This window comes from Lynx canadensis, chromosome A3 (assembly GCF_007474595.2).
Source record: "Lynx canadensis isolate LIC74 chromosome A3, mLynCan4.pri.v2, whole genome shotgun sequence".
In the NCBI taxonomy this organism is placed as follows: domain Eukaryota; kingdom Metazoa; phylum Chordata; class Mammalia; order Carnivora; family Felidae; genus Lynx; species Lynx canadensis.
In genome coordinates, this window is record NC_044305.1 from 133,137,085 (window position 1) to 133,164,111 (window position 27,027).

The 27,027-nt window shown below is 42.0% G+C and overlaps 1 protein-coding gene across 1 annotated transcript in view; it reads right to left on the reverse strand.

Moving 5' to 3' along the window:
• The window catches only part of CPSF3 (cleavage and polyadenylation specific factor 3), a 40,080-nt gene that overhangs the window by 12,762 nt on the left and 291 nt on the right, over nt 1-27,027 (reverse strand). The window contains exons 2-12 of the mRNA XM_030311674.2: nt 22,636-22,699; nt 21,464-21,561; nt 20,215-20,343; nt 18,814-18,991; nt 17,552-17,641; nt 16,954-17,104; nt 10,189-10,364; nt 8,527-8,685; nt 7,474-7,620; nt 4,223-4,375; nt 767-875 (exon numbers count right to left, since the gene is read on the reverse strand). Coding sequence (XP_030167534.1) covers nt 767-875; nt 4,223-4,375; nt 7,474-7,620; nt 8,527-8,685; nt 10,189-10,364; nt 16,954-17,104; nt 17,552-17,641; nt 18,814-18,991; nt 20,215-20,343; nt 21,464-21,561; nt 22,636-22,699 — 1,454 coding nt within the window. The remainder of the gene's footprint in view (nt 1-766; nt 876-4,222; nt 4,376-7,473; nt 7,621-8,526; nt 8,686-10,188; nt 10,365-16,953; nt 17,105-17,551; nt 17,642-18,813; nt 18,992-20,214; nt 20,344-21,463; nt 21,562-22,635; nt 22,700-27,027) is intronic.

Here is a 27,027-nt window from a genome sequence, read left to right on the forward strand (position 1 = left end):
GGGACTAGCTCTTGACAAGGCTGCGCCTCTCCCTAGACAGCCTTCCAGGGGCTGGCACCATGCTCTGTAGCATACTCTTAGTCCTCCAACGCCTGGCACAGTGCCTGGCACAGAGTAAGATCCACTAACCGCTGGACAGAGAACAAGTTACACTCCACTGTGTGATGGGCTAGAAGCTGACAGCTGGCCCAGCTCAGATGAATCCCTAAACACTGCTATTTCTTCCTCCTTCATAAGGTGCTCATACTCTGTTATGGCTATCTGCATAAAACTGAGCACCGTTATTGAAGATGATAATACCGTATTTACTGTGAAAGCAGTGATGGCTCAGCATTTACACAGGCACACGACATAAAGGCCCAGCAAGGAACGTACAACTATAGGTCACAAAGACCAAAATGCGTGCGTGTGTCGGGGGTGGGGTGGGGGGGCATTCAAGTTTACGTTAGAAAACAAAAGTACCAGGACTCCACTGTAAAAGGTGGAAAACAGGCTTGTAAAGGGTCAGCAGGAGCAGTCAACCTGTCTTAGAGGTCAACTTATGTTCCCAATTAAGAAAAAAGTTATTTTGCAAAGAATTCAAACATTTAAGTAGTTCAAGGAAGATTTTTTTTTTCCCCCGTAAAACTATGTGGATCATTAATTCATCAATTTCTATTTTATTATTTGGCTGCTACTTAAGATTTGGCCATTAGTATGAAAAGTTTTCACAGATTTTCTTTCAATATTAAAATAACTGATATTTGATGTTTAATAGTATACTTACTGGAGAGGTCACAAGGAGAAAGTATGTGATAATTAAAGTTTCTTTTAACAAGTATTCCTGAGACCCGCTGGCCTTGTTCTGGTTTTTTGTCTGCTAAAAAGCCCATGACCTATTATTAAAAAAAAAAAAAAACACAAAAAACTTGAAGAAAACAGAATCTTGGAAAATGCAATTATTTAGATATTCAATCACAATGATGACCATCTGACATGTGAACCATGAAAATGACATGAATTTTAACATGAAAAATAAAAAATGTTATATAGGTCGATGATGAGGACAGGAACAGAGCCACCAAGAGACCAAAGGCAAGAGTCACGGGGGAGATCTGGCAAGAAGAGCTAGGTTCAGTTCAGTTCCAATCAGTTCAGCAACCAAGTAAACGTATAGGTGCTGGGGCCTCCGAAAGCTGTCAACAGTTGTAACATGGTGGGAAGGCTGCAGGTGCAGGCCAGAAATGTACGTGCTCCTGCACGCTGGTTTAGGCCTCGTACACGGTGAGCTCCCTCATGCAAAGGTGCAAGTCTATACTAGGCTCAACACTAGCAGAGGAGGAGCATCTTTGGATAGACAGGTCAATAAAGATAGGTGATATCTCATCAATAAAGATAAGATTTTGCCAATATCTGTCCATAAAGACAGGTGTTGAAGAACTCCTACGACCAAGGGGCAAGAATTTTTAAAAGAAAGTAATGATTGCTCAAAAACTAACAAAACCAAATACCTTACAAGCATGAAACCCAACTTTCTTAAATGTAACTGGTCTTCGCTACTAACAAGTGAACCCAAAGAGGAAAAAGCCAGTGTATTTCATACTTGTTTCCTCTCATCAAGTAAGGACAAAGAGCAGCCAGGCAGTGGTAACAGTGTTTGCTCTTATAACTCTATGAGGGGACAAAGCTCTACGTCAGATGATTTGTCAGGGTGACTTTTCCCTTAAGTGCTGGTGAGGTAATGAAAGGAGCATTGCCCCCAGGAGACCGATCTTAAATACAGGGATGGCCCAGATGCCGAGAAGCTGGGTGAGCTTGTCTGCCTGCACACGAGCACCTCAGAGAGCAAGACCGAGAGAGCGAGGATTCCTCCGACTTCGCCCGCTGCGGCCGGCTGTGCCGAGCGCGTGGTTTCCAATGTGCTGATTTATTAACGTACATACAACTGGCTGGCCTGACACGTGTACAAGGTGAATGGCTTTTCTGATAGTTCTTTGTGGATCTGCTTCCCTTCACCTACTTCTTAGTTTCTGTTTTGCATGGTTGAGGATGGCTGCCGTAAAAGACTTCACCGTAAGTAAAGTGACTGCACTTCAGAGAAAAAAAACTAGAGCTAATGATTTTAAGTAACCACACCTATGGCTGAAATCACAGAACCACATTCTAATACAAAGCTATATTTGGTATATCAATACCTGTACAAAGAAACAGGTATTGACAACAGTTTCTCTATGCATATACACAAGTTATATATAAGTGACATACATATCTATACGGTGTTCCCAGTTCTGTAGTTAAAACTTTTTAAAATGCTGTGTACTGTATTTCTTGAAGATTTATAATGCACAATGGCATAATAAAACTCTGAAAAGTCCAGCGGTAAAGAAAACAGCTTATTTTTGTTCAACTCCGCTTCTCCTAAATAGTCTGACTATAAAACCTCTCCTCCCTCCATCTCAACCAGCAGAGTCTGGGAAATCAGCTCTTAGATGGCCAACTGAATACATTTTCCTATAGGTGTAAGATTGCTTCCATTAAAAAGTTTTGTGAACAGGAGTCAATACAACCCTCTGTTCTTCTCTGGCAACAAAAGCCTCACGTCCTAACTTTTTCCCCCCTCAAACTCAACTGCAAGGAAGGATATTCATCAATTAGCCTTCTTATATCTGGCTCATTATATATTAAAAGAATTGCTGTAAATTTGCTCATTAATACATGTCTGATATTTAAAACTTCAGATAGATCATTAAAAAGTTTCCCTTAGAAGTATCTTAAAAGAAATCTTAACAGAAGGGGTGCCTGGGTGGCTCAGTCGGTTAAACGTCCGACTTTGGCTCAGGTCATAATCTCACAGTTTGTGAGTTCAAGCCCCGCATCGGGCTCTCTGCTGTCAGCACAGAATTGGCTTCAAATCCTCTGTCCCCCTCTTTCTCAGCCCCTCCCCTGCTCACACACACTCTTTCTCTCTCAAAAATAAATAAACATTTAAAAGAAAAAAAAAATCTTCACAGGAGGCACAAATGTGGATACCTTATAGTATCGCTCTGAAGTCTCAGGTAAGGTTTTTAACGATTTTATTTATCTTTTTAAATGTTTATTTATTTTAAGAGACAGAGATAGAGGGTGAGCAGGGAGGGGCAGAAAGAGGGTAACCGAGAATCCCAAGCAGGCCCTGTGCTGTCAGTGCACAGCCTGACTCAGGGCTTGAACTCATGAACCATGAGATCGTGACCTGAGCAGAAATCAATAATTGAACGCTTAACTGAGTCACCCAGGCGCCCCTTTAACTATTTTTAAATTCTGAAAATACTATATTTCAACATCAAAAAAGGACAAATTTTTGTAAGTTCCATCATACCACATATGTTTAAAGACACAGACCTATCTATCTTTACATTCTCTGGGAGAAGGACCAGTAGACATTATACTGTATGAGATGTAGTAATAAAACAGTAATGAATTTCCTTCCTCAGATACAGGAATGAAAAGGAAGTGGAGATGTGGTTTAAAAAGCTATCAAACTCAACTGCATTAAGATCTAATGTACTTGAAAATTTTCTGTGTGAAGAAATGAACTAGAAGAATCAGAAGAAGACCTAAAAGAGCATAAGGAAACAATTCCTTCAGTTCCTTTTTAAATGCTTATTTATTTTGAGAGAGAGTGAGCGAGTGAGCAAGGGGAGGGGCAGAGGGGAGAAAGAGGGAGAGAGAGAATCCCAAGCAGGCTCCAACCATCAGTGCGGAGCTCGACTCGGGGCTCAATCCCACGAAGTCATGACCTGAGCCCAAATCAAGAGTTGGACGCTCAAATGACTGAGCCACTCAGGCACCCCAAGATAAAATTCTTTTTTTTTAAAAAAATTATATTTAATTTTATTTTTTTAAATGTTTATTTTTGAGAGAGAGACAGACAGACAGACAGACACGGATTATGAGCAGGGGAGGGGCAGAGAGAGAGGGAGTTACAGAATCTGAAGCAGGCTCCAAGCTCCAGGCTGTCAGCACAGAGCCCAAGGCGGGGCTTGAACTCATAAACCATGAGATCACGACCTGAGTGGAAATCAGACGCTTAACCAACTGAGCCACCCAGGTGACCCCAGGAGAAAATTCTTATAGTATACTAAGTAAACAGAAATCATCATTAAGCACATTATCTTGCTTTGATTAAAAGAAGGCTGTATTTTTAAGTATACATTTCCCTTTAGCAAAGACCTGGGTAAGATTAGAAATCACAACCTTTTACCTTGGCTAGCTTTTCTCCTCTGAAATTCAAGGTCACAGCTTCTGTGTTCCGAGGATTATGAACCTCTATGTGAACTTCATCGTTATCTTCATATTCTCGAATCAGGGCTGCTTTCAATCTGGCCATTTCATTTTGTTCTCCGTGGACTAAAATCTACACAGAATGAATTTTCAGAGAGCACAGGGAAACACTCTTAGTGTGGGTTAAGGATGGCCCCTATCTGACTTAAATATTGAAACACATATACTCGAAGTTATTAAGCTGAACTACTTTGAAGGATCTCCAGTCAATCAAACTTGTATAGGTATTTTCATTCTGTTTGGCCTTAAAAATCCTGAAGTGGAACTATTTTAAGACAGAGTAAAGAAACTTCAACTTCAGTTTTTTGCCACTAACAAGACATACAACTTTGTGGAAGCTGGACTTTTTCTAGACTTCCGTACTCAGCTGCAAAGGGCTGGACCACGTGACTTCTGTAAACTCCACAGCCTCTACCAGCTTTAGATACGTGATTCCTGTATGAAACTATTGCCACTCCTACTAATGAAGAAAACACCCATAGTTTTCTTTACATTTCTTAATACAAGCCTGTTTTTTTTTTTTAAGTTGACTTATTTTGAGAGAGGGAAAAAATCCCAAGCAGGCTCTGCACTGTCAGCACGGAGCCCAATGCAGGGCTCCAACTCACAAACCAGGAGATCATGACCTGAACCGAAATCAAGAGTTGGACGTTTTACTGAGCCACCCAGGTACCCCATTTTAATACAAGGCTTTCTAAAGAAGCTTTTTATAGGGGATAACAAAGACCTTTGATATTTTCTTCTGTTTATTATAGTAATACCAAATAAAATATTTCAGAACCAAATGAAATTGTGTTTGAGGGGTATTGACGACAATTGCATCAGATACCAGTCTCCTCCTATTCACTTTTATAACCTGTATTTTACAAGACAGATCATCCTTAATCTATAGATTGCTGCCTGGGCTAACAGAAGCCAACCCGGCATCACTACTAGACCTAGCAAAGAGCCCAGGCTTCGAGGCCTGGCTGCTTAAACACAACGCCCGGCTCTTCAAACACTTACTAGCTCCGTAAACTTGAGCAAGTTACGTAACATCTCGGTTTTCTCATCTATAACCAGTTGTTGGTTGTAAGGAGTAAGCAAGTTGATACACGTAAAACATGAGTACAGGGGTGCCGGGGTGGCTCAGTCAGTAGAGCACGCAACTCTTGATCTCAGGGTTGAGAGTTCAAGCCCCACGCTGGGCCAGAGATTACTTAAAACATGAGTACAGTACCTGGCACGTGGTAAATAATAACTGACAGCTGTTGCTCATTATTACTACTAACACTATTGTTACATTATCATGTAGATATACTTTTGCTGACCTGGTTACTGAAGGAAGGTAAGCATCGAGTTGAATCCAGGAATTTTAACTGTCAGCAGAGAGAGAGCCTGAAGAGCAATGAAATGGCCTGAGGATGAGGTGGTGACACCAGAGAGAAAGGGCAGTACGACACTCCCTCCCTGGCTTTAAAATGTGGGGGGAATATCCATAAACCACATACGCTAGGAAACACCTGTAAGGAGCCTGCGCTGTAGCTCAATTCGACCGTTCATGATGCTAAAAAGGAGAGGGATTTTTCCCCACCCGAGAATCTGCTTCCTAAGTAAGGACCAATGGGAAAATACCTGTGAGGACTACCATGCTAGAAAGAACTCAAAAATGAACAAAAAAGCACATGAAGGGATGCTCAACATCATCAGTCGTTAGGAAGTGAAAATCAAAACCACAATGAGATACCACTTCACACTTATTAGAATGACTATAATTAAACAAAGGCAACTAGCAAGTGTTGGCATGGATATGGGCTAACCGGCATCCTTGTGCACTGCTGGGGGGAAAGTAAAATGGTGAGGCCACTACCATTAGTGGGAAGGGTTAGTGATTCCTCAAAAAGTTAACAACACATGACCCAGTGATTACACTCTTTGGCACATGTGCAAAGGAGCAGAAAAAAGCGACTCAGATTCTTACAGGCCCATGTTCACTTTAGCATTACGTGTTCATTGGCAGATGTGCAGACAAAATGTGGTATCTACACACAACGGACTGTTATTTTCATCCACACAGAGGAATGAAGTTCTGATACATGTTACGATACAGATGAACCTTGGACATATTATATATATTTTATATGATTTCACTGACACGAAATATCTAGAATAGGCAAATTTACGAAGTTAATTAGAGGTTACCTGGGGCTGGGGAGGAGGAAATGGAAAATTTTTGCTTAATAGGTACAATTTCTTTTCGGGGTGATGAAAAAGTTTTAGAAATAGATAGTGGTGATGGCTGTACAATACTGTGAGTGTAATTAATGCCACTGAATTGTACACTTAAAAAATGGTTAAAATTACAAGTTTTATGTTATATATATTTTGCCACGATAAAAAAAAAAAACAACTTAAGGAAAAAAATTAGCAGAAGGCTATTTCCTCTAACTACTTGCAAATACATTCAGAAAGGGCACTTCATCTGTTTCGAGACACATATTCCCTGAGTGTTCTGTTGATTAAAAATACATGTTTTTTTAGCTTTTCCCTCTTACCCCCTCCCTAGTCCCACCAAAATATAATTGTTATTTTCATAATTACATGAAACTTAAAAATATAAACAAAGCACATCAGTAAGGAGCTATGTAATACATTTCGTATCTATTTGGATCTTTAATTTCTACCATTACATGACTTGTCTCTCCCTTCTTTCCATCTTATTAAGCATTTACTACATGCCAGGCACCATTTTAGATGCTTTAGATATATATGTTCTCTCACTCCTTCCTCACAATAACCTTATGAGGCATTGTTATCCCTATTTACAAATGGGGTACAGACAGGATAAGTAATTTGCCCAGCAAGTAAGGGATAGAACGGGGATTCAAAACCAGCATACTGCAAAGCCTGTGCTCTTAAGTTACTGGGGAGGCAACAGAAAGGGACAGAAAGAGCACTGGGTCTCGATCTGGTGGATCTGCTAAGTGACCTCAGGTAAGTGGAGAAAATTACAGTGCACAGCTTGCCTAACTCAAAGGGGAGCTGTAGAGGTCAGATCCAAGTACAAGCAAAAGTGCTCTGTTGAAAGGCTACCTTAGCGACAAGCGGTGTTTGACTTGAAAACCAGCTGCTATGGTTTCTTGGGTATGTTTCTTTCCCCTTTAATGTTAGAAATCAAATTCATAGACTAACCACATGAGGCGGTTTCAAAGCACGGATAAATTCACTGGTTTGTTGGTAATCTGTGTGAGCAGAGAAAGAAATGTAATCAACAGACATTTTCAGCGGTAACTTCTGTCCAGACATGGTAGTGATTTCTTCTGGTTCAGACATGATATGCTGTGAAAAAGAAAGAAAAATTTAAAAAAGCAAAACAAATAAACTACCCAGTCAGAAAAGAAAAGGGACATTTTCTATTTTTTAATGCAGCCATAAACTCTTACATTAAATTTAGGACCTTTAGCACAAAAATCATTCTAATAGCGACTTAGTAAATATCAAATACTTATTTTCTTGAGCAAGCAAATATTTAATCAGGAAAGCAGGCAGGTTAACTAAATTTCAATGTATTTGAAATACTGGAAGTGACAACTGTTAACTTGTACAATTGTACAATACAAGCCAAACTTGTATTCCCAACTATTCTCTTGCTTGGTAAAGTCGCTTTTCAAACAGATGTGCTTCTATTCTGGAAGTCAGTTTTATTTTATTTTTTAAACATTTATTCATTTATTCTGAGAGAAAGAATCCCAAGCAGGCTCGTGCCATCAGCACAGATGGATGCAGGACTCGAACTCATGAACTGTGAGATCATGACCTGAGCCAAAACCAAGAGTTGGACATTCAACCCACTGAGTCACCCAGGTGCCCCGGGAATCACAACGTATTTTAAGAAATAAGACAAGTTATATAGATAACAGGGGTAAGAGAATGTGATGCTTGGATGTTCAGAAACTGTTTCTAAAGTTCTGCACGTACTTCCCACAATGTGTACATCCCGAAGAGCTAACATCAACCATTCTGCATCGTTAGGAAGAAGGGCAATCAACCCAAACACCTTCTACGGCTTTTCAGGAGAATACATATTAGTAAACTTCTTCAGTGAATGAGGTATTCATGTTTTTGTTGGTCTCAACTAGGTTCCCTTCCATACTTTTTACTGCAACAAGATTAAGTGCCTCTCAGACTTTAACGGGCCACCTTGGCAATTCTGATTAGGAATGACACAGTGGTCTCATAGCTGACCTTGGCAAGTGTCCCTTCTACACAGTACCCTGCTATAATGACGCCGTTCCTCTTATCCGTGCACCAGCTTTCAAAGAGCTCTCTGGATAAGCCACTTTGCATCATGCCCGGGGAGGCCATGACGACACTGGGACCAATGTCATCAAAATGATCCATGCTCTAAGAGAGAAAAAGGAATGGTAAAAGCGTGCTATGCACCAGGGTTTGGCAAGGCTGTCCTTATTTTTAAAGAATAACGAAAAGGTAGGTGAAAAGATTGATCACACTACTGTAAGGACCTTGGAGACGAGCAAACATTTTAAGTCTAATTTCTCAGTTCCTAAACAACTGAAGCTGGGAATGAAAGGAAAACAAAGTGATAAGAAGCAGTTAGTTCACTCTGTCCTTCTAAACCTTCTACTGGTAGTTAATGGGCTATTATAGGACCATTTTCATTGCCTAGAGGGCAGGCAGGAAAAAAGTAAGAGTCAAATGGCTTTCTATCTGCCCAAGAGAGAATTCCAAAAGAACTTTCCCACTCACAATGGCTTTGCATACTTCACAAATATTTTGAGCTGGCCTAAAAAATCTAACCAAAAAGTTTAACATTGTTTCCAGGGAAAACTTGGCTCTAGTTCTTAAGCAATTAACTCAAAAAATAATACTTTATGGACAGAGCCCACTTACAACTGGAAGATGACTTCTAGCACTTGAATTATTTGGGGCATTATTTTATTTTTTTTAAAAAAAAATTTTTTTTTTTCAACGTTTATTTATTTTTGGGACAGAGAGAGACAGAGCATGAACGGGGGAGGGGCAGAGAGAGAGGGAGACACAGAATCGGAAACAGGCTCCAGGCTCTGAGCCATCAGCCCAGAGCCCGACGCGGGGCTCGAACTCACGGACCGCGAGATCGTGACCTGGCTGAAGTCGGACGCTTAACCGACTGCGCCACCCAGGCGCCCCTTGGGGCATTATTTTATTAAGAGTATAGCATTAACTTTAATAAAACAACATATATATTTAAAAAAAATTTTTTTTACATTTATTTATTTTTTTGAGAGACATAGAGAGACAGAGCACAAGTTGGGGAGGGGCAGAGACAGAAGGAGACACAGAACCGAAGCAGTTCCAGGCTCCAAGCTGTCAGCACAGAGCCTGACGTGGGGCTCGAACGCACAAATCATGAGATCATGACCTGAGCCGAAGTTGGACACTTAACCAACTGAGTCACCCAGGCACCCCAATAAAACAATATATTTTTAAAACAACATTTTTTTAACTAAAGGAAATCAGCTTTTATTGAATGCTCTAGAAAAGTAAACATATGAAAATGTTCATACATGGAATTTGCAGTGCAAATCAAAAAGACGATTAGGTTTGAGGAAGGACAGAAAAACGTTAAGACGTAACATAAGATATTTTTCTCATCAAGACTTTCTGTTTCTATGGCAGGGAGACTAACTTATTCAGCAATAGTAAATACTGAGAACCAATGGAGACTTGGAACGACTGGCAAGATTTAAGCAGAGGAGAACGCCAGTTGCTAAACTTTTGTTTTCCTGCAGGAAAACGGTGCCTGCTACAGAAAAGGCGAGACCTCAGCCAAAAGGACTTGGCCCGGAATCAATGTGCTATCGACTTCTCTGTGTTTACCGGTCCTTCCTCTTCCTCAGCACTCACCTTGAGGTTACTGATGTGCTTGAACACAAAGGGATTGTTGATGTTGATCTGTTTGCGGATTTTGTCGTTCATGGCATTTACGTACGTCTGGTACACTGCCATGCACTTCTTGGCCAAAGATGACGCGTAGTATATGGGAATATCATGGAGTTCTGGGTGATTCTGCCAGTACTCGTCTAGAGAGAGAGATTTCATCAGAAACAAATTTCATTTTGTTATGTGGGATAAATAGTTCAAATAATAAGTGATACATGTAATTAATTTAAAGAAATTCAGACATCCAAGAAATAAATCAAATTTATTTGATATATATTTATTTGATAAATTTATTTGATATATACATTTAAATATGTATATAAATCTGTATCTATAGATTTATATCTATATTTATAGAAATAAAAAAAACTCTACATATCCTTCTCTTGCAATTTCCACAAATCACTAATTTATGTGTTAACAGCAAAGATATCAAGGTTTGGAACCCCCTGGAGTGTTAGAAATGCAATTTGTAATTACGAGCACACAACAATTTGTTCAACATGTCGGCTATGTCTGCAGTAATTATTACCCTGCTTAAGGGTAAGCCACATTTAAAATTTTTTTTTTTTTTCCAACGTTTATTTTTGGGACAGAGAGAGACAGAGCATGAACGGGGGAGGGGCAGAGAGAGAGGGAGACACAGAACCGGAAACAGGCTCCAGGCTCCGAGCCGTCAGCCCGGAGCCCGACGCGGGGGCTCGAACCCACGGACCGCGAGATCGTGACCTGGCTGAAGTCGGACGCTCAACCGACCGCGCCACCCAGGCGCCCCAAGGGTAAGCCACATTTAAGACGTTGCTATGCGCAGGGGTGGAAAGCCAGGGGTGGGGGTGCTGGGCTCGGACCTTGCTTGTTTTCCTTCAGGCCACTTCCTCTCTCAGGGTCCCTTCTGGTCCCTCCTGCAGTTGGCCTCGTCCTCATGGCTCTGCACCTGGTGGGCCTCTCGCGGGGCTTGGCCCTGCCTGCGGACGCCCAGGTAACAAGTAGCGGGCACTCCTTCCTGGGACGCATTCCTAATGGCTCTTGCCTCCTGCCTTCAGGAAGGGCCCTGTTCCAGGCTTGCTTCCCATTTTTCCTGGATAGTCTGGGACACCAATACCTTCCAGTGCATTCCCTCCTGCTTTAGTCAGTCACCTGCTGTAGGCTGCTTGTAATCGAGACTCCGACTTCTGCCCCTCGGTGTCCCTTAGCGACCCTGCAATCCTGTGGCGGGGACAGTTAGCTGCGCTAGCAGCAGCTGCTATTTCCTGAGCACAGATTCTACGCTGGGCGCTGAAGAGGGCTCGCGTAGGGTGTCTGCAACCACACAGAGGGCACAGTCCACATTTTACAGAAGGAACGGAAGCTCAGAAATCCCAAACCACTTGCCCAAGACGCAAGACCACGCACCGGAATGCAGGCAGCTAGGATTTGACACTAACAGATGGCCCGAGGCCCTGGGATGCAGCCTCTGGTTGGAAAGCACGCCCCTTCATTCAACACGTGTTGGCCCCCCTTGTGCTTTAGCTCTGATGCAAGGTACAGAAGCTACAATAGGGCAAGGGAAGGGGCTGTCAGGCTCTGAAGGTTTCCTAAGTGCCCAGCCCCGGCTACGCTAACATTTTTTTTTTTTTTCTTTCAAATTGAAGTATAAAGTATAATTGACATATCCCATTAGTTTCAGGTGTACATCACAGTGATTCAATATTTTTATACGTTACAAGACGATCCCCTACCTAGCATCTGTCGCCAAAATCATTACAGTATCACTAACCATATTTCCTATGCTGTATGTTACATTTCCATAACTCACTTGTAACTGGGAGTTTGTACCTCTTAATCCCCTTCACCTATTTTGCTGGACTCCTAAGCCCTCCCACCTCCAGCAACCAACAGTTTCCTGTATCTATGAGTCTGTTTGTTTGGCTTTGTTTATTTATTATTTTTTAAAAGATTAAAAAAACACATTTATTTCGAGAGAGCGCTCAAGCAGAGGAGGGGCAGAGAGAGAGGGAGAGAGAGAATCCCAAGCAGGTTCCTCGCTGTCAATGCAGAGCCCAATGAAGGGCTCAGACTCACTAACTGTTGAGATAGTGACCTGAGCTGAAATTAAGAGTCAGACACTTAATGGACTGAACCACCTAGGCACCCATTTTATTTTTTAGACTGTACACATAAGTGAAGTCATACGGTATTTGTCTTTCTCTGTCTGACTTATTTCACTATGTAATACCCTCCAGTTCCATCCATGTTGTTGCACATGGCAAGACTTTGTTCTTTTCTAACGTGGAGTCACATTCTCCACTGTATATGCGTGCCACATCTCCTCTGTCCACTCATTCATCAATGAACACGTGGGGCATTTCCATGTCTTAGCTACTGTAAATAATGCTGCAATGCACAGGGGTGCATATATGTCTTTAAATTGGTGTTTTCATTTTCTTCGGATAAAAACCGAAGAAGTAGAAGGGGTGCCTGGTGGCTCAGTCAGTTTAGCGTCTGACTCTTGATCTCGGCTCAGGTCATGATCCCCTGGTTCATGAGTTGGAGCCCTGCATCAGGCTCTGTGCTGACAGTGCAGAGCTTGCTTGGGATTTTCTCTCTCTCCCTCTGTCTCTCTGCCCTTCACACACTCTGTCTCTTAAAATAAATAAACTTAAAAAAAAAAACACAAAAACCAGAAGTGGAACTGCTGGATGGCATGGTAGTTCTTTTTTTAATTTTTTGAGGAAATTCCACGCTGTTTTTCAGTGGCTGCACCAATTCACATTCCCACCAACAATGTGTGACGGTTTCCTTCTCTCTATATCCTGACCAACATTTATCTTTTTGTTTCTTTGCTGGTCTTTTTGATAATAGCCAATCTGGCAGGTATGAGACGGTATCTCACTGTGGTTCTGATTTGCATTTCCCTAGATGATTAGTGATGCTGAGTATCTTTTCATGTGCCTGTTGGCCATCTATATGTCTTCTTTGTAAAAATGTTTCTTCCAGGCTCCTGCCCGTTTTTAATCACGTTTTTTAAGTTGTGTAAGTTCTTCATATATTTTGGATATTAACCCTTTATCAGATGCATGATTTGTAAACATTTTCTCCCATTTAGTAGGTTGCCTTTTCATTTTGTGGCACATAACTATGTTTTAAAGAGTTCAAAAAAAATTAGCGTGGTGCTTACTAACTTAAACTTACAACATCAAAACTTATTTCTGAATACTAGTGCAAGACCTAAAAAGAAGACTGTGATCACAGTCCCAAGCCATGGAAGCTTTTATTTTTTAATTAATTAATTAATTTATTTTGAGAGAGAGAGAGAGAGAGCAAGCACAAGGCGGGGAGGGGCAGATAGACAGGGAGAGACTGAGACTCCCAAGCAGGCTCTGGGCTCCACGGGGAGCATGACACAGGACTCACACTCACTAACAGTGAGACCACGATCTGAGCTGAAACCAAAGTCAGCGCTTAACGGACTGAGCCATCCGGGTGCCCTGACGTGGAAGCTTTTAAAAATGACTCAGTAGAAGTTTAGCTGAGTAACAGACCATAACTTATTACCTTCCAGAGACTAAATCCTGTGACAATTTTAAATAAAAATGTATTCTCAATATTTCAAAGACTTATCAAAATTAGACTTTGTGTAGTTAAACTTTGCCAGTTAAAAAACAGGACTGTCGAAAGAGTTAAAATAGTTTCTGAACACATACAAACAATATTACTGTACGACTATATTTTTTTGAAAAGCTGCTAAACAGTTTCTCATAATGAACAAAACCTGTCGGGGTATCTGGGTGGCTCAGTCGGTTAAGAATCTGACTTCAAAAAAATCTGACTTCAGTTCAGGTCAGGATCTTATGGCTCATGAGTTCAAGTCCCACGAGCCCCATGTCGGCCCCTGTGCTGACAGCTCAGAGCCTGGAGCCTGCTTCAGATTCTGTGTCTCTCCCTCTGCCCCTCCCGCGCTCACACTCTGTTTTTCTCTCTCTCTCAAAAATACATAAACATTAAAAAAATTAAAAAAAAAATAAAGAAACCATCAAATCATTAAAAAAAATAAACAAAACCTGTTGGCAATATATGCTTACAAATTGTGTTTCTTTTTTTTTTTTAATGGTTATTTCTGAAAGAGAGAGAGAGAGAGACAGAGACAGAGCATGAGCAGGGGAGGGGCAGAGAGAGAGAGGGAGACACAGAATCCGAAGCAGGCTCCAGGCTCTGAGCTGTCAGCACAGAGCCCAACATGGGGCTTGAACCCATGAACTGCGAGATCATGACCTGAGCCAAAGTCAGACGCTCAACCGCTGAGCCACCCAGGTGCCCCTAACATACACAATGTATCTTTAAAGGAAGGCTCATTTTACAAGAAAACTCTCATTAAATCCCAAAATATTATAAGAGTAGCATGGTCAAAAGGTATCATTTGTTCTCCTAGGTGTACCTGCATTTAGAAAATGCATTAAATGCCTAGTATGCTATTTACATTTATTATTTCTAATTTTTAAAACAATTCATCTCTATCTTATAGATTAGGAAACTGAGGCTGAAAAAAGGTTGAAGAGTGTGGGAATGGTATTTTCCTACTTGATTTATAAGTAGAAACTCTATATAAAGGACAGGGACTTCTGTCATGTAGGTTACAAATATATTTCCTGCTTCGCCCTTTGCTTTATTCTGCTCGCGTTTTTACTGGTGAAATTAAAAATTTTAATGCTGCCTAAGTTTTCACATACTCTTTTATTTCTCAAATACCTTGCATTGCCTACTGCATCCCAAGATCACATCACATCTCCTATTTGTGTGTGTGTGTATTTTTGTGGAGACATTTTAAATATCAAAGAAAAGTTGAGTAACTTGCTCAAGGTCACACGGCTAGAACACAGATGAGATTTGAAACCACTCATTCAAATGGCTGCCCTCTGTTAATACTATATCACAAGGGAGAATTTAGGGGAAAAGGAACAACCAATTGCATAGAGGAGGAATCGCAATATATGCTCTGATGGCAGACTTGCCAGGTAAAATTATCAAATGCCAAATTAAACTTGAATTTCAGATAAAAAACACAAGATTTTCGGTATAAAAATAGGTTACTAAATCTTTGAGACACTTGTGCTAAAATATTCTTCATTATTTTTCTGATGTTAAAATTTAACTGGGTGTCCTATATTTTTATGTGCTGAATCTGGTGACCCAATTTGATGGTAACAGCCATGGCTTCAGCTTCCCAATTTCTTCTGTTCTTCAAATTACTTTGTTACGGAGACGTTTTAGTTCGAGACTTCTGAGGGCAAATTTGACTTGCAGTTAGAAAAAAGAAAAAAGAAGCAAGAGGGGCGCCTGGGTGGCTCAGTCACTTAAGTGTCTGACTTCGGCTCAGGTCATGATCTCGCGGGGTTTTTTGAGTCCTACATCGGGCTCAGAGTCTGGAGCCTCCTTCGGATTCTGTGTCTCCTCCTCTCTCTGCCCCTCCCCTGCTCATGCTCTCTCTCGCTCTCTCAATAATAAATAAGCGTTAAAAAAAAATTAAGAAAAAAGGAGCAAAAGAACATTGGATTGGCTTAGGGCGCAGAAAATGCAGTCCTACTATGTCTGATCTCTCTCACGGATCAGCTTTCGAGCTGAGGTCATTTACTCCGTTTTTCCTTGTTTTCCTTGTCAGTGTAACAGGGACAGACTTATCCGCATCATCCTAGAGATGGGAGAGCTGAGAGCAACAGCTTGATGTGACCATTTCTAGTTCTTTGCACTGAAGCTCTTTACACACAAGGCGCTCAGTCTTTAAGAAGAGTGCTTTCCCCAAATAGCACCACAGAATGTCTGAGTTAGAATCGTTAAATATAAATACATGCGAAGAGTGGTACCCAAAAATTTATACATGCTCATTGAAGTATTTGCAAAGTAGAGAAAAGCAGAAAATAAAAAAAGAAATCATCCACTTTCTCATTACGCAGGCTTAACATCTTTCCAGTCACTGGTGTATTGTTTTTTAAGATTTTAGTCTTAAGTAACCTATACATCCAAAGTGGAGATTGAACTTAGAATCTCGAGATCAAAAGTCTCATGCTCTACCAACTGAGCCCGCCAGGCAGCCCTATTTGTATATTTTTAAATAGGATCAGAGAACATACTGTTCTGAACTCTAACGTTCTGATTCCAATTAATTTTTTCCTTTTTCTTTCTTTTTTTTTTTTTAGGTAGGCTCTGTGGGGCTTGAACTCACGATCCTGAGATCAAGACCTGAGCTGAGATCAAGAGTCAGACGTTTAACCGAAAGCCGCCCAGGCCCGCTGGTCCAATTATATATATTTTATATATGTCCATATGCATTTTATGTGCCAACATATAATTACTCATCCGTGACATGATTTTTTCCTACAAGGTGATATTTACTGACATGATATTTCTTTACAACTACTGAAGCAATGATTACTCTTATTCATAAAATTGTCTTTACATCATTTATTTCCCACACGTGGTACTGCTGGACCAAAGGGTAGCAGGTTTTTCGGACTTCTGAGCTCACTGCAGAGAATTCTGAGGCTGATGGCAAACAGAAGGGGGAAATATTTATATTCCCAGTAGCAGCGCCCAAGGGCCACTGTTTCTCGGGGCTTTTATAGCTCCACATCTGCTTTTAGATGCAGAAACTGAAGCCTGGAAAGACAGAATGATCTAGCCAAGGCCAGGCAATTATCTTGATAGAGCCACACTCCAAGATTACGAAAATCCCCCAAATAAAAAGGAAAAGCATACCTAAGATCAAGAGCAGCTCCTGAGCCCTTCCAAGAGCAAAGACGGGAATGAGGCCTCTGCCCCCTCTGTTTACAATGTCATGAACAGTGTTACAGAATCTTGCTTCTCTCTCTTCACGCTTCTCATGGATGTGCGTCCCATACGTAGATTCCTAAATAACACATTAGAAGTAGGAGACCAAGATTGACGATTCTCAAAGAATACAAAAGTGAAACATCAATAAAATGCAGAAGCAAAGTGACTCGTTTCTCCATTAACATGCCATTTACTTGAACACATACTGTTATAATACTAATTGGAAAAAAAGAGCAAATAAAAATGTTAGAATTCAGATCTGGCCAAGCAGTAAGAGACTTTTAGAAAATGGCATCAGGACTGGGACGCCTGGGTGGCGTTGGTTAAGCATCCAACTTTGGCTCAGGTCATGATCTTACAGTTTGTGGGTTCAAGGCCCATGTCTGCTCTGAGCTGCCAACTTGGGATTCTCTCTCTCTCTGCCCCTCCCCCACCCACACTTTCTCTCGCCTTCTCTCTCTCAAAATAAACAAATAAACATTTAAGCAAATAATAAAATAAAATACACCACACTAACACTTACAATAATGAGAATGTCAGGTTTAATATTCGGAATTTCAGCTGCCATTAAGTGTCTATCTTCTTGTCTTGAGAAATCACCTGTGTACAAAAGCTGTGAAAAAAAACGAAGCTAGAAAGTCAGGATTTGGAAGGCTTTGTTTTACTAGTAAATATATTTAACTCATAAAATCTGAAGGTGAATTTCAGTAGAAACAACAGCCCACAAGGGATGAAACTTAGATGCAATATTAATAATTCAAAGTGTTTAACTTAGTTCAGTCATAAACCATCCAGTGTTTCAATTATTCCCTCTTAACTTGGGGGAATGATACACTCCCAGACGCACCCAGCACAGGTAACCTGTGTATTAATAAACTTGAGAAGGTGCTCTGAACACCCAAGAGGAAAAGGGCATGATGAGGAAAGAAATCTACTGAGGTATATGGAAAAACCATGTAAAATGGAGGATAAAAATCATAGGAGGGTAAGCACCAAGTTTCACATGGGAATATCGATCTGCCTTAGTGTTATTCTCTACTTATTTTTTGTGCCTCTGAGCAAACAGTAAGGATAAATGATTTAGCAATACTTAGTATAACTCGATACGTAAACGTTTCACATCTATGAGCAGCTGCTAACTATTCAGGACAATATTACGCCGGAGCATCGATTCTCAGCTCTGCCTACACATGGGAATCACCTAGAAAACTTAAAAAGAAAAAAAAAAGGGCAAAGCCACACCCTCAAATTGATTCAATGAGTGTTTTTAATAAGGCTCCCCAAGTGATCCAACGTGCACCGGAAGTAAGTGCTGGTGCGGCCATCCACCAGTCTTTGACAAGTTCATTGACTCCCTTTGTCTTTTTTCCTCAAGGATGGCGGCAAGGATCTGTTCTGATTAACACCTGTCACTCATGCAGCACCCCCTTCAGGGGCTTACACGTGAATGCCAAATCAGTTTGCTGTTAAATAGGTGCAGCCAGGAAGAAAGTTCTGCCCTCATCATTCTCCTAAAGGACGCTGGAAAGGAACTGATCCTATAATATTGTGAAAGAACGTTAGTCTTTTAAGGAGCTTATTTTACTTTTCATAATCGCGATAGAGGAAGTTGTACCGTGGGGGTATGAACTGTGATATTTAAAAGGAAGAAGTCTCAATTTAATTTTATCCTTGTTTCAGTGTGTAGCACTCTGCAAGTCTTACGGAACTTTCTTCAGTATCGCTTGCTGGCACAAAGCTCTGCACTCATTACTTCTGGGGAGGAAGTTGCCAGAGCAAAGGTACCTTCACGCCCGCGATCTCAATCATGAACATGGCAGCTCCTAGAACGTGGCCTGCATGGTAACACCAAAACTTGATTCCTGCAACTTCTTTAACTTCATGAAAGTTGATGGTTTCGATTTTGTCCATGCTCTCTTCCAAATCTGTCTCCGTGTACAGCATGTCATCTGCTGATATGTTACTAAATTGTCAAAGATGTCAATGAGAAAAAACTGAAAGTCAGATTTTTTAAACTCTTGAAACTCAGAGACTGTCTGTGAATGAAGGAGCCACAAAGTTATTTCACCTCAAGGATTACACTATTTAGAATCTCTCGGACATTTTTTAATTCTGCAATTATAATAATAAAAATGTTTGGTGTATACAGCTACAAAACATGATTTTAAGCAAAGTACATAGTAAGTTAAGGCAAAGTACTCTATGATGGTATTTCTCCACGTCTTTTTCTGCCCCGACACTCCCCAGTGATAAACTCGCTCATATACACTGAACAGAGATTCTCATATCAGGATGTGAGATTTCTCTAAAAAGGGTAGTGTAAGTTTTCTCCTGAAAATTATACTAATGTACTTCCAAAAAAGCAAAAGGGAGTGGTGGCTAAGGACACGGACTCCAGTGCCAGATTGCTTGGGTCTAAATCGTAGCTTTGTCTCTTACTATGACCATCACAGGCACGTCACCTAGCCTCTCTGTGCCTCCGGTCCATCACCTGGACAATGGGATTCTTAACAGAACGTGCATCATGAAGTTGATATGAAGATTAAATGAGTTAACATGCTGAGGAGTGCGGACTGTGTCTGCACATGGTAAATATCATTCAAGTGTTAAGCAGAATAATTATTACTAAGGGCACCTCTTCCATTCTTTTGTATTTATATGTGAAGAGTAATAAATTGTATCCAAGCTACTCCTGGAATATACAAATTAAACAGTAAGCTTTCCAAGGCTAAAAACGTATGCTGTACGTATCACAAAAATACTTGTAGCTTGTCTGATTATCCTCTTAAAACTGGAAAAACCTTCCTCGGGAAACTTTTTCATTTCTGACGGTAATGTGCTTTGATCAAATAGTCTAAAATAACATTTCAGTATATGTCACTGTATCATGTACCTGATCTTAAATTTTAATAAAATCATAAAATTCTGTTTATAGAATACTGCTAACATACCTTATAATTCACTTAAATTACAAAGATTCAAAAGGATGTAAAAAGTTCATAAAGACTTTATGGCCAGGAAGGTGCTAGGTACATGCTGGGTATCTGAGGAGTTGATACTGACAAATGAATGACATCCTTGTGAATAAAAAGAGTGTCTCACTTCAAAACATAAAAAGGTCCATATCTTGAACTATATGTATTCTGTAGAATCAAATCCCTGTATAAATCTAATAGAGGTATTTACCTAACTTTGACATAATCTGAGAGAAGCCATCTATAAATAGCTTTTGTAGCGTGAGTCATAAATGTCCTTCCTTTGAAACTTGTCTTCTGTAGAAACCAGGGCAAAGCTCCACAGTGATCCAGATGGAAACTTAAAAAGAAACAAGAAAATTCTGTCAATTCTATTTTTTTATTTAAAAATTTTTTTAACGTTTATTTATTTTTGAGACAGAGAGAGACAGAGCATGAACAGGGGAGGGTCAGAGAGAGAGAGGGAGACACAGAATCGGAAACAGGCCCCAGGCTCTGAGCCGTCAGCACAGAGACCAACGCAGGGCTTGAACTCACGAACCGCGAGATCATGACCTGAGCTGAAGTCAGATGCTTAACCGACTGAGCCACCCAGGCGCCCCAGATTCTGTCAATTCTTAAAGTATTATCCATCAAATACCACCTGAAATCAAACTGCTGCTGACTGTGCAACAAAGTTCTATGTAACAATGGCATATGGATACTTTCAGAACACCAAGGCTAGGTTATATGCAGAGGGAAGGAATAATGCATCCAGGTCTACCATACAGACGACACTGGAAGTATTTTTTAAACATCAAAACATTTACCAATGATAATTACAGAAGGAGGAACATACCCAAACCTCCTCTTGACAGCCAGAATCATAATAAGCACTTCAGTGGTATGAAGCCAAAACATTTACAAATGAAGTTCCTATAAGGTGTGTCAAGGACAGTGACCTCAAGGAGATATTCTGCGAAAGGGCTTTCTTGGTCTCAAGTTTTACAGTGATCCAAAGTGTATGCTATCTCTTTCTCACGTACTCTACAAGCAGGAAAGTAAGTTTTTCAGAATAAGCGTCTCTAACGTTAAACTTATTTATTCTGAGTGAGAGAGAGAGAGAGAGAGAGAGAGAGCGCGCGCGCACATGTGCACACAAGGGGGCAGGAATGGAGGAGGGGCAGAGAGAAAGAGGGAGAGAGAGAGAATCCCAAGCAGGCTTCATTCTGTCAGCACAGAGCCCGATGCGGGGCTTAATTTCGTGAACGTGAGAGCATGACCTGACCCCGGGTCAAGAGTCAGATGCTTAACCCAATGAGCCACCCAGGAGCCCCATAAGTGTCTCGAACCCATGATGCCAAGAGGGAGTGTTGTCCTGCCCGACTGCAATATGATTCCTAGTAGTCTTAAAATCTGATAATCATCTTTAGAGTGAAAGTTCTTGAAAAACCGTGTCATGAGTAAAGAAAAGGACCTACTGACTAATTAACAGGAGATCAATCTCAGCGGGGTCAATTAAATCAATATAAGGAAGCGCATCCATTCCTTCCAGGCCAGGGTGGATCCCGCAGTCCAACTGAAAGAGAAAAAAGGATCACAGTTTCCTATACGTTATTAAAACTTATTTAATAAACAGTATTTATAACAAATCCATCACACACGCCATCAAGACGGACTGTATACACTGACATCTGGAATCCAGTTGTTAGTCAACGTGGCACAGATGCCGTTAACAATTCTAACTTCTCAAACATAAAACACAGCCCACATTTCAGTCATAGGAAACAAGATCTAAGACACCTTCTCTTCAGCTGGTTTTGTGAATGCAAACTAACAATGCACGAACTCTTCTTCAAAAACCTTGGTTATCAGAACATGGGGGGCATTTTAAGTTCAGAGATTCACTACTACCAGACCTGACTATTGTGAGAAGATGCTAATCAAAAATGGGAAACCGACCGGGTCAGGGCAACATAAGTATTTTAACGTATTAGGGAATGAGTTCTTAAAAGTCAGTCATTAATGAGTTACCTACTCATTTTGGGGGCATTACATTCATACAATAAATGACTAAAAAGATGACAGTATCTGGCATATGCCTGTTCTTCAATGATTGGGAGAAGCAAGAGAAGTGGAACCACAGGAACAAGATGAGCCACTGAAATGCCTTTCTAGTGAGGACTCTGTAGATCATCTCCCGTCTTTCAGACAAGGAAATGGGCATAGAGGGGCAGACTGCCTTGCCCAAGTCAGGGGCCCCCGAACTTCGGTATCTACACTGCCGAACCAGGGCTCTATCATCCCGGGCAGCATGGGGGTGGCTGGGGCTCTGCACCTGTTCCGGCACTCAGTTCCTTGGCTGTCCTCCACGGCGGGTGGGGCCAGTTGGTTTGACCCGACCCTCCATGAGCAGAAGAGGGACCTGGTTGACAATTCTACAATTTTAGAATACATCTTCTCAGTTAACTTAATGTTTCGTCAAATTACTAAACAGAAGTCTACGTTATTCACATTAACATTACGCAGCACAGGCTACATATACAAACTATGACATTTTTCTGGGAGCTGAACAGACAGCTACAGTACCAGGAAAGACCTAACCCCCAATGCAGACACAGCTGTACTATTAACCTCCCTACAAAATAATTACCATTATTTTTCTTCCTTTGAACTCCAGGATAATACATGATCTTCCTACTTCTTGCCCAGCTCCACTGCAAACATTCAAGGGGAGAAGTAAAAATGATTAGAAACAACCAAAATCAAGCCCAATAAATCCAAACTTTCTTTTTTACAACTTAAATACTGCCCCATTTTGATGATAACACTTATCTGAGGCAGGTAAGAGTTCTAGAAACTTACAAAGATAGGGAAGAGCGGTGTCAGTGTGGGAAAAGATGGAACTTAACCCTTGGGAGTTCAGGGATTTCGCAGTTGCTAAAACTTGAGAGGAGACGGTGCAGATACGTGAAGCCCAAGGTTAAATCCAATCTTCGGAATGTTAGGGCTAAATTATGATGTTAACGGAAATGTAATCTAGCGGTTATGCAGATTATCTGGTCATACTTTTAGGATCAGCACTTGAGTGTGAACCCGTAAGGACTTCCAAATTCTTTCATTTTCTTTAGGAAAATCATGCATTTACTACATAGCTTAGATTTAAATAGACTTATTTTATTCCTGGCTGTGAACCTCAGTCCCTTTTCCCTCTAGTTTGTTATTTCAGGGTGTTGGATGCCAAGTGATCAGGCTATTCTCCTTTCTCCCTAAATGAGTAAAACAGCCTTAATTTCCAATTATCCTAAGATGCACTTGAAGCTAAGCCCCACCCATTTTTTCCAGTCCCTCACCTTCTCTGATACCTTTTCCCACCCATTCTAGGTAACACTGAATTCACTCCCTGAACGTCAAGCACTGTACTCTACGTGCCTCGCATACGGAAATGCCTGTTACACGGACCCTGACTTCAAGGACCTCGGTCCACTCACTGGGAGACAGACATGGGGCGGCTCCATCTCCAAATGGAGATCCTACCATCCAGGGGGACTCTGATGAACAAAAATCAAACAACCGTGGTGCTGCCATGAGTTCCTGGCCGCCCACGTTAACTGGCCCTCTAGGCAACTTCTTAGGTGTCCCCAGCTCAGTTTTCTCTTAAGAGTTTCCACAGCGACGATTTCAAACTCTGTTCTCTTTCCTAACTTTCCCAACCTTCTTTCTTCTTCACTTGAGGCAGAGGCCTTCTCTGCATCAAAAAACATACAGCTTAGGGGCGCCTGGGGGGCTCAGCCTTCGGCTCAGGTCATGGTCTCATGGTTCGTGGGTTCGAGCCGCGCATCGGGCTCTGGGCTGACAGCTGGAGCCTCCTTCGGATTCTGTGACTCCCCCTCCCGCGCTTACACTCTGTTTCTTTCTGTCTCTCCAAAATAAATAAATAAATGTTAAAAAAACATACAGCTTGTTTGCCAGTTTCCTCAACTTCACCTCCCAACTAACCCACATATTTCCCCTCCATTTCTCCTGTAGCAACACAACAGAGCTCTCTTTCTGTCCAAGGCTGACCTTGCCACCACGGATGTCCGCTCTGCACGCTCTGTCCTCCGGAGGCCCTGGACGCCTCCCCTCCCGCCTACTTTTGCATCACGACCCAGACCTGCTGCGGCGTTCTCACCCTAACATTAAAAGGCCTCCCTTCTGATTCCCCTCGGTTCCCACGCCACCCTCTGCGCGGCCGCCTCCTGAGAGCCCCGCACACTCCCTGCCGCTGGCCTCTCGGCGGCTCCTCGCCGTTCAAGCCGGCCTGGGATTTTGGGCTCTTCTCCCTTGGTGTTTCTGAGTCACGCTCTCCTCTGTCTCACTGGTTTTCCTCTGGAGTTTCCCTACACTCACAGGCCTCTGCCCACACTTCAAACGTTGACACTGCACGGGCCTCTCCTTGGCCCTCTTCTCAGGCTCCGTGATCTTCGGTCCCACACGTGTGACATGCTGATGAGTTCCAAGTCTGTACTTGTAGGCGGTTAGGTATTTCTACTGGCAAATCCCACAGGCACCTCATGGTCAAATACGCCAAACTCGTCTTCACCTCAAGTCCCTTGTCCTTGCTCTTTTTCCCTAGAATGCTCTGCCCTCAGATGTTGACACGATTGGCTCCTTTGTACCATCTGGATCTCCGTCCAAATGCCACCTTCTGAGGCCTCCTCTTGACTACCTCCTCTCCTTTGTCCTTCGCACAACTCTACCTATCACAACATTTATACTAACACGAGGTTACTATATCCACTTACTTACGGTTTGTTTCTATTAAAATGAAGGCTCCCTAAGAGCAGAGACATTGTCTTTCTTACACTATTTAGCTGTAGCACCTGGAATGTGGTAAATCTCAAGAAATTCTTGCTGAATGACTAAAAACTTCCAAATCATAAACCTTGGAAACATAAGGCTAAGTGAAAGAAGTCAAAGCCAGTCACAAAAAGTTACATATGATCCCATTTAAGTGAGATGTCCAGAATTGGCAAATCTGTAGAGAAGGACAGCAGAGTAATGGTGGCCAGGAGCTGGGGAAGTTGGGAGGACATGGGGGTGACTGCTAATGGGTACAGAGCTTATATTCGGCATGATAACAATGCTCTGGAATTAGTGGTGATGGTCTTACAACTCTGAATATACTAGAAACCACTGAATTGTACACTTTTAACGAGCCGTATGGTATGTAAATCGTATCTCAATAAAGCTGTTATAACACAGAACTCCCACCTTTACTCCAGAACTGCCCCAGCTCCTGTACTCAAGTGACTAACATGACCCCTTACCAGCTGCTCAGCTTAGGAACCCAAGACCTCCTAACACTCCTCTCCACAACTGCCCCTTCCAATACATCTGATCAGCTACAAAGCTGTAAAGATGTCACCTCCTTACTCTCTGAAACCTACTTTCCAATTCATTCAATGCTCAACTCATTCCTGCCAAGCCCTCACTGTTTTTTACTTGGATTATTTCCACTACATTCCTCCTGGATTCCCTCCACTGAACTCACTCATCTGCTACACTGCTGGAGCAGATCTTCCTAAAGGAGGGATCTTAGGAGAGATCTTCCTAAAGCGAGAAGATCCTTAGGAGCGATCTTCCTAAAGCCAAATTCCCACTGTATCTCATCCATGCTTAAAGCCTTCATTGGCTCTCTAGAACTGACATGACAAACACCCAAACTCCTTAGTATGTATACAGAGTCCTTCATAAACTGGTCCCTGACAGCCTTTCTCCCACCTCACCAGCTCATCTTTCAGCCACAGCCATGAGGAAACCAGCCACACACTGTGACCACTTTTTCACGCGGGCCACTTCCTCTGCCTGGAACATCCTTGCCCGTCACTTTACCGGTCTTTAATTCCTACTTATTCTTTAGGACTCAGCACTGCATCCGCCGGGATACGGGAGCTAGGTTTTGCTTGTCAGCTTGTTAGAAATCCCTTTTCCGTAGTCTCCCAGCACTCAGTGCAATGCCTATCGGTACGCTTCTAAGAGTTACCATTTACTGAGCACCTACTATGAGCTTCACTCCTTGCAATGTGTTGCTATATTATTTAAACGTGAAGAAATGGGTTCAGTGAGGTTGCTGTCCTAGCAAATGAGAGTAGGGACTGAATTCCACGTCTGACCCCGAAATAATGGTCTCCTATTGTTCCAAACGATCTCTCCAGAACTTTTCACTTCGCGTTGCTATTCCTACCAAAAGAGTGAATTCAGTTAACTCAGCGCTTAGTGCCTAGTGTGATGCTTGACACTTGCTCAGTGTTCGCTGAACACAGGGAGGGAGGACAGGTGTGAACTAAGCAGTGGGGAACCTGTGTTATGTCTCCGGTAGGTGCTCAACTAATCCTTACTGGATGGATGCAGGGACGCTGTCTACCTTTTGAAAAATGCACGAGTTAATGCGATGCTAACTTCTACCTAAACATGCATTTGTGAACGCAAACCGCTCATCTCTAGGACAAAGTTCTCCACTTTGTCTAAGTTCTAAGCAGCATTCTAGATCTGTGAAGTGTTTCTCTGGCAGAAGGCCAGCTCCACTCAAAGACTAGCCTTCTCTCGTGGACAATTAAGGTTTGAGTCTTTGTCCTTCACATCTCTGCTCTTTCTCCTCTTTCTCCCTTCCTTATTCTGCTGGGGTCTGAAGTCAGAAGGTCAAAACTCAGAGCTCATTTATTTCCTCTTTAACATCCCGGCAAATGTCAAGTCCTGGAGGTAACATAAGAAACAGATCTGGCTCTTCTTCACACCTGCCAGAGCTTAACCCAGGTCCTCGTCTCATCCTGCCGTCATCTGCATTGCCGCTTCCACTCTTTAGCGTCTAGGAAAGCGCCCAGCGGCCCAAAGAGACATCTTTTCCCGCCCCCAACTCCCACACACTCTCCCCTGAGACTGAAGAAAAAGCAAAAGTCCCATTCAACCTAGCAGGCCCGTTCCGATCCACAGTTCTCCAAACCCCTTCAGCCCGAGAGGCCTGGCCCGCAACTGCGGACCAAGAGCAGGCTCCCGAGGCCTG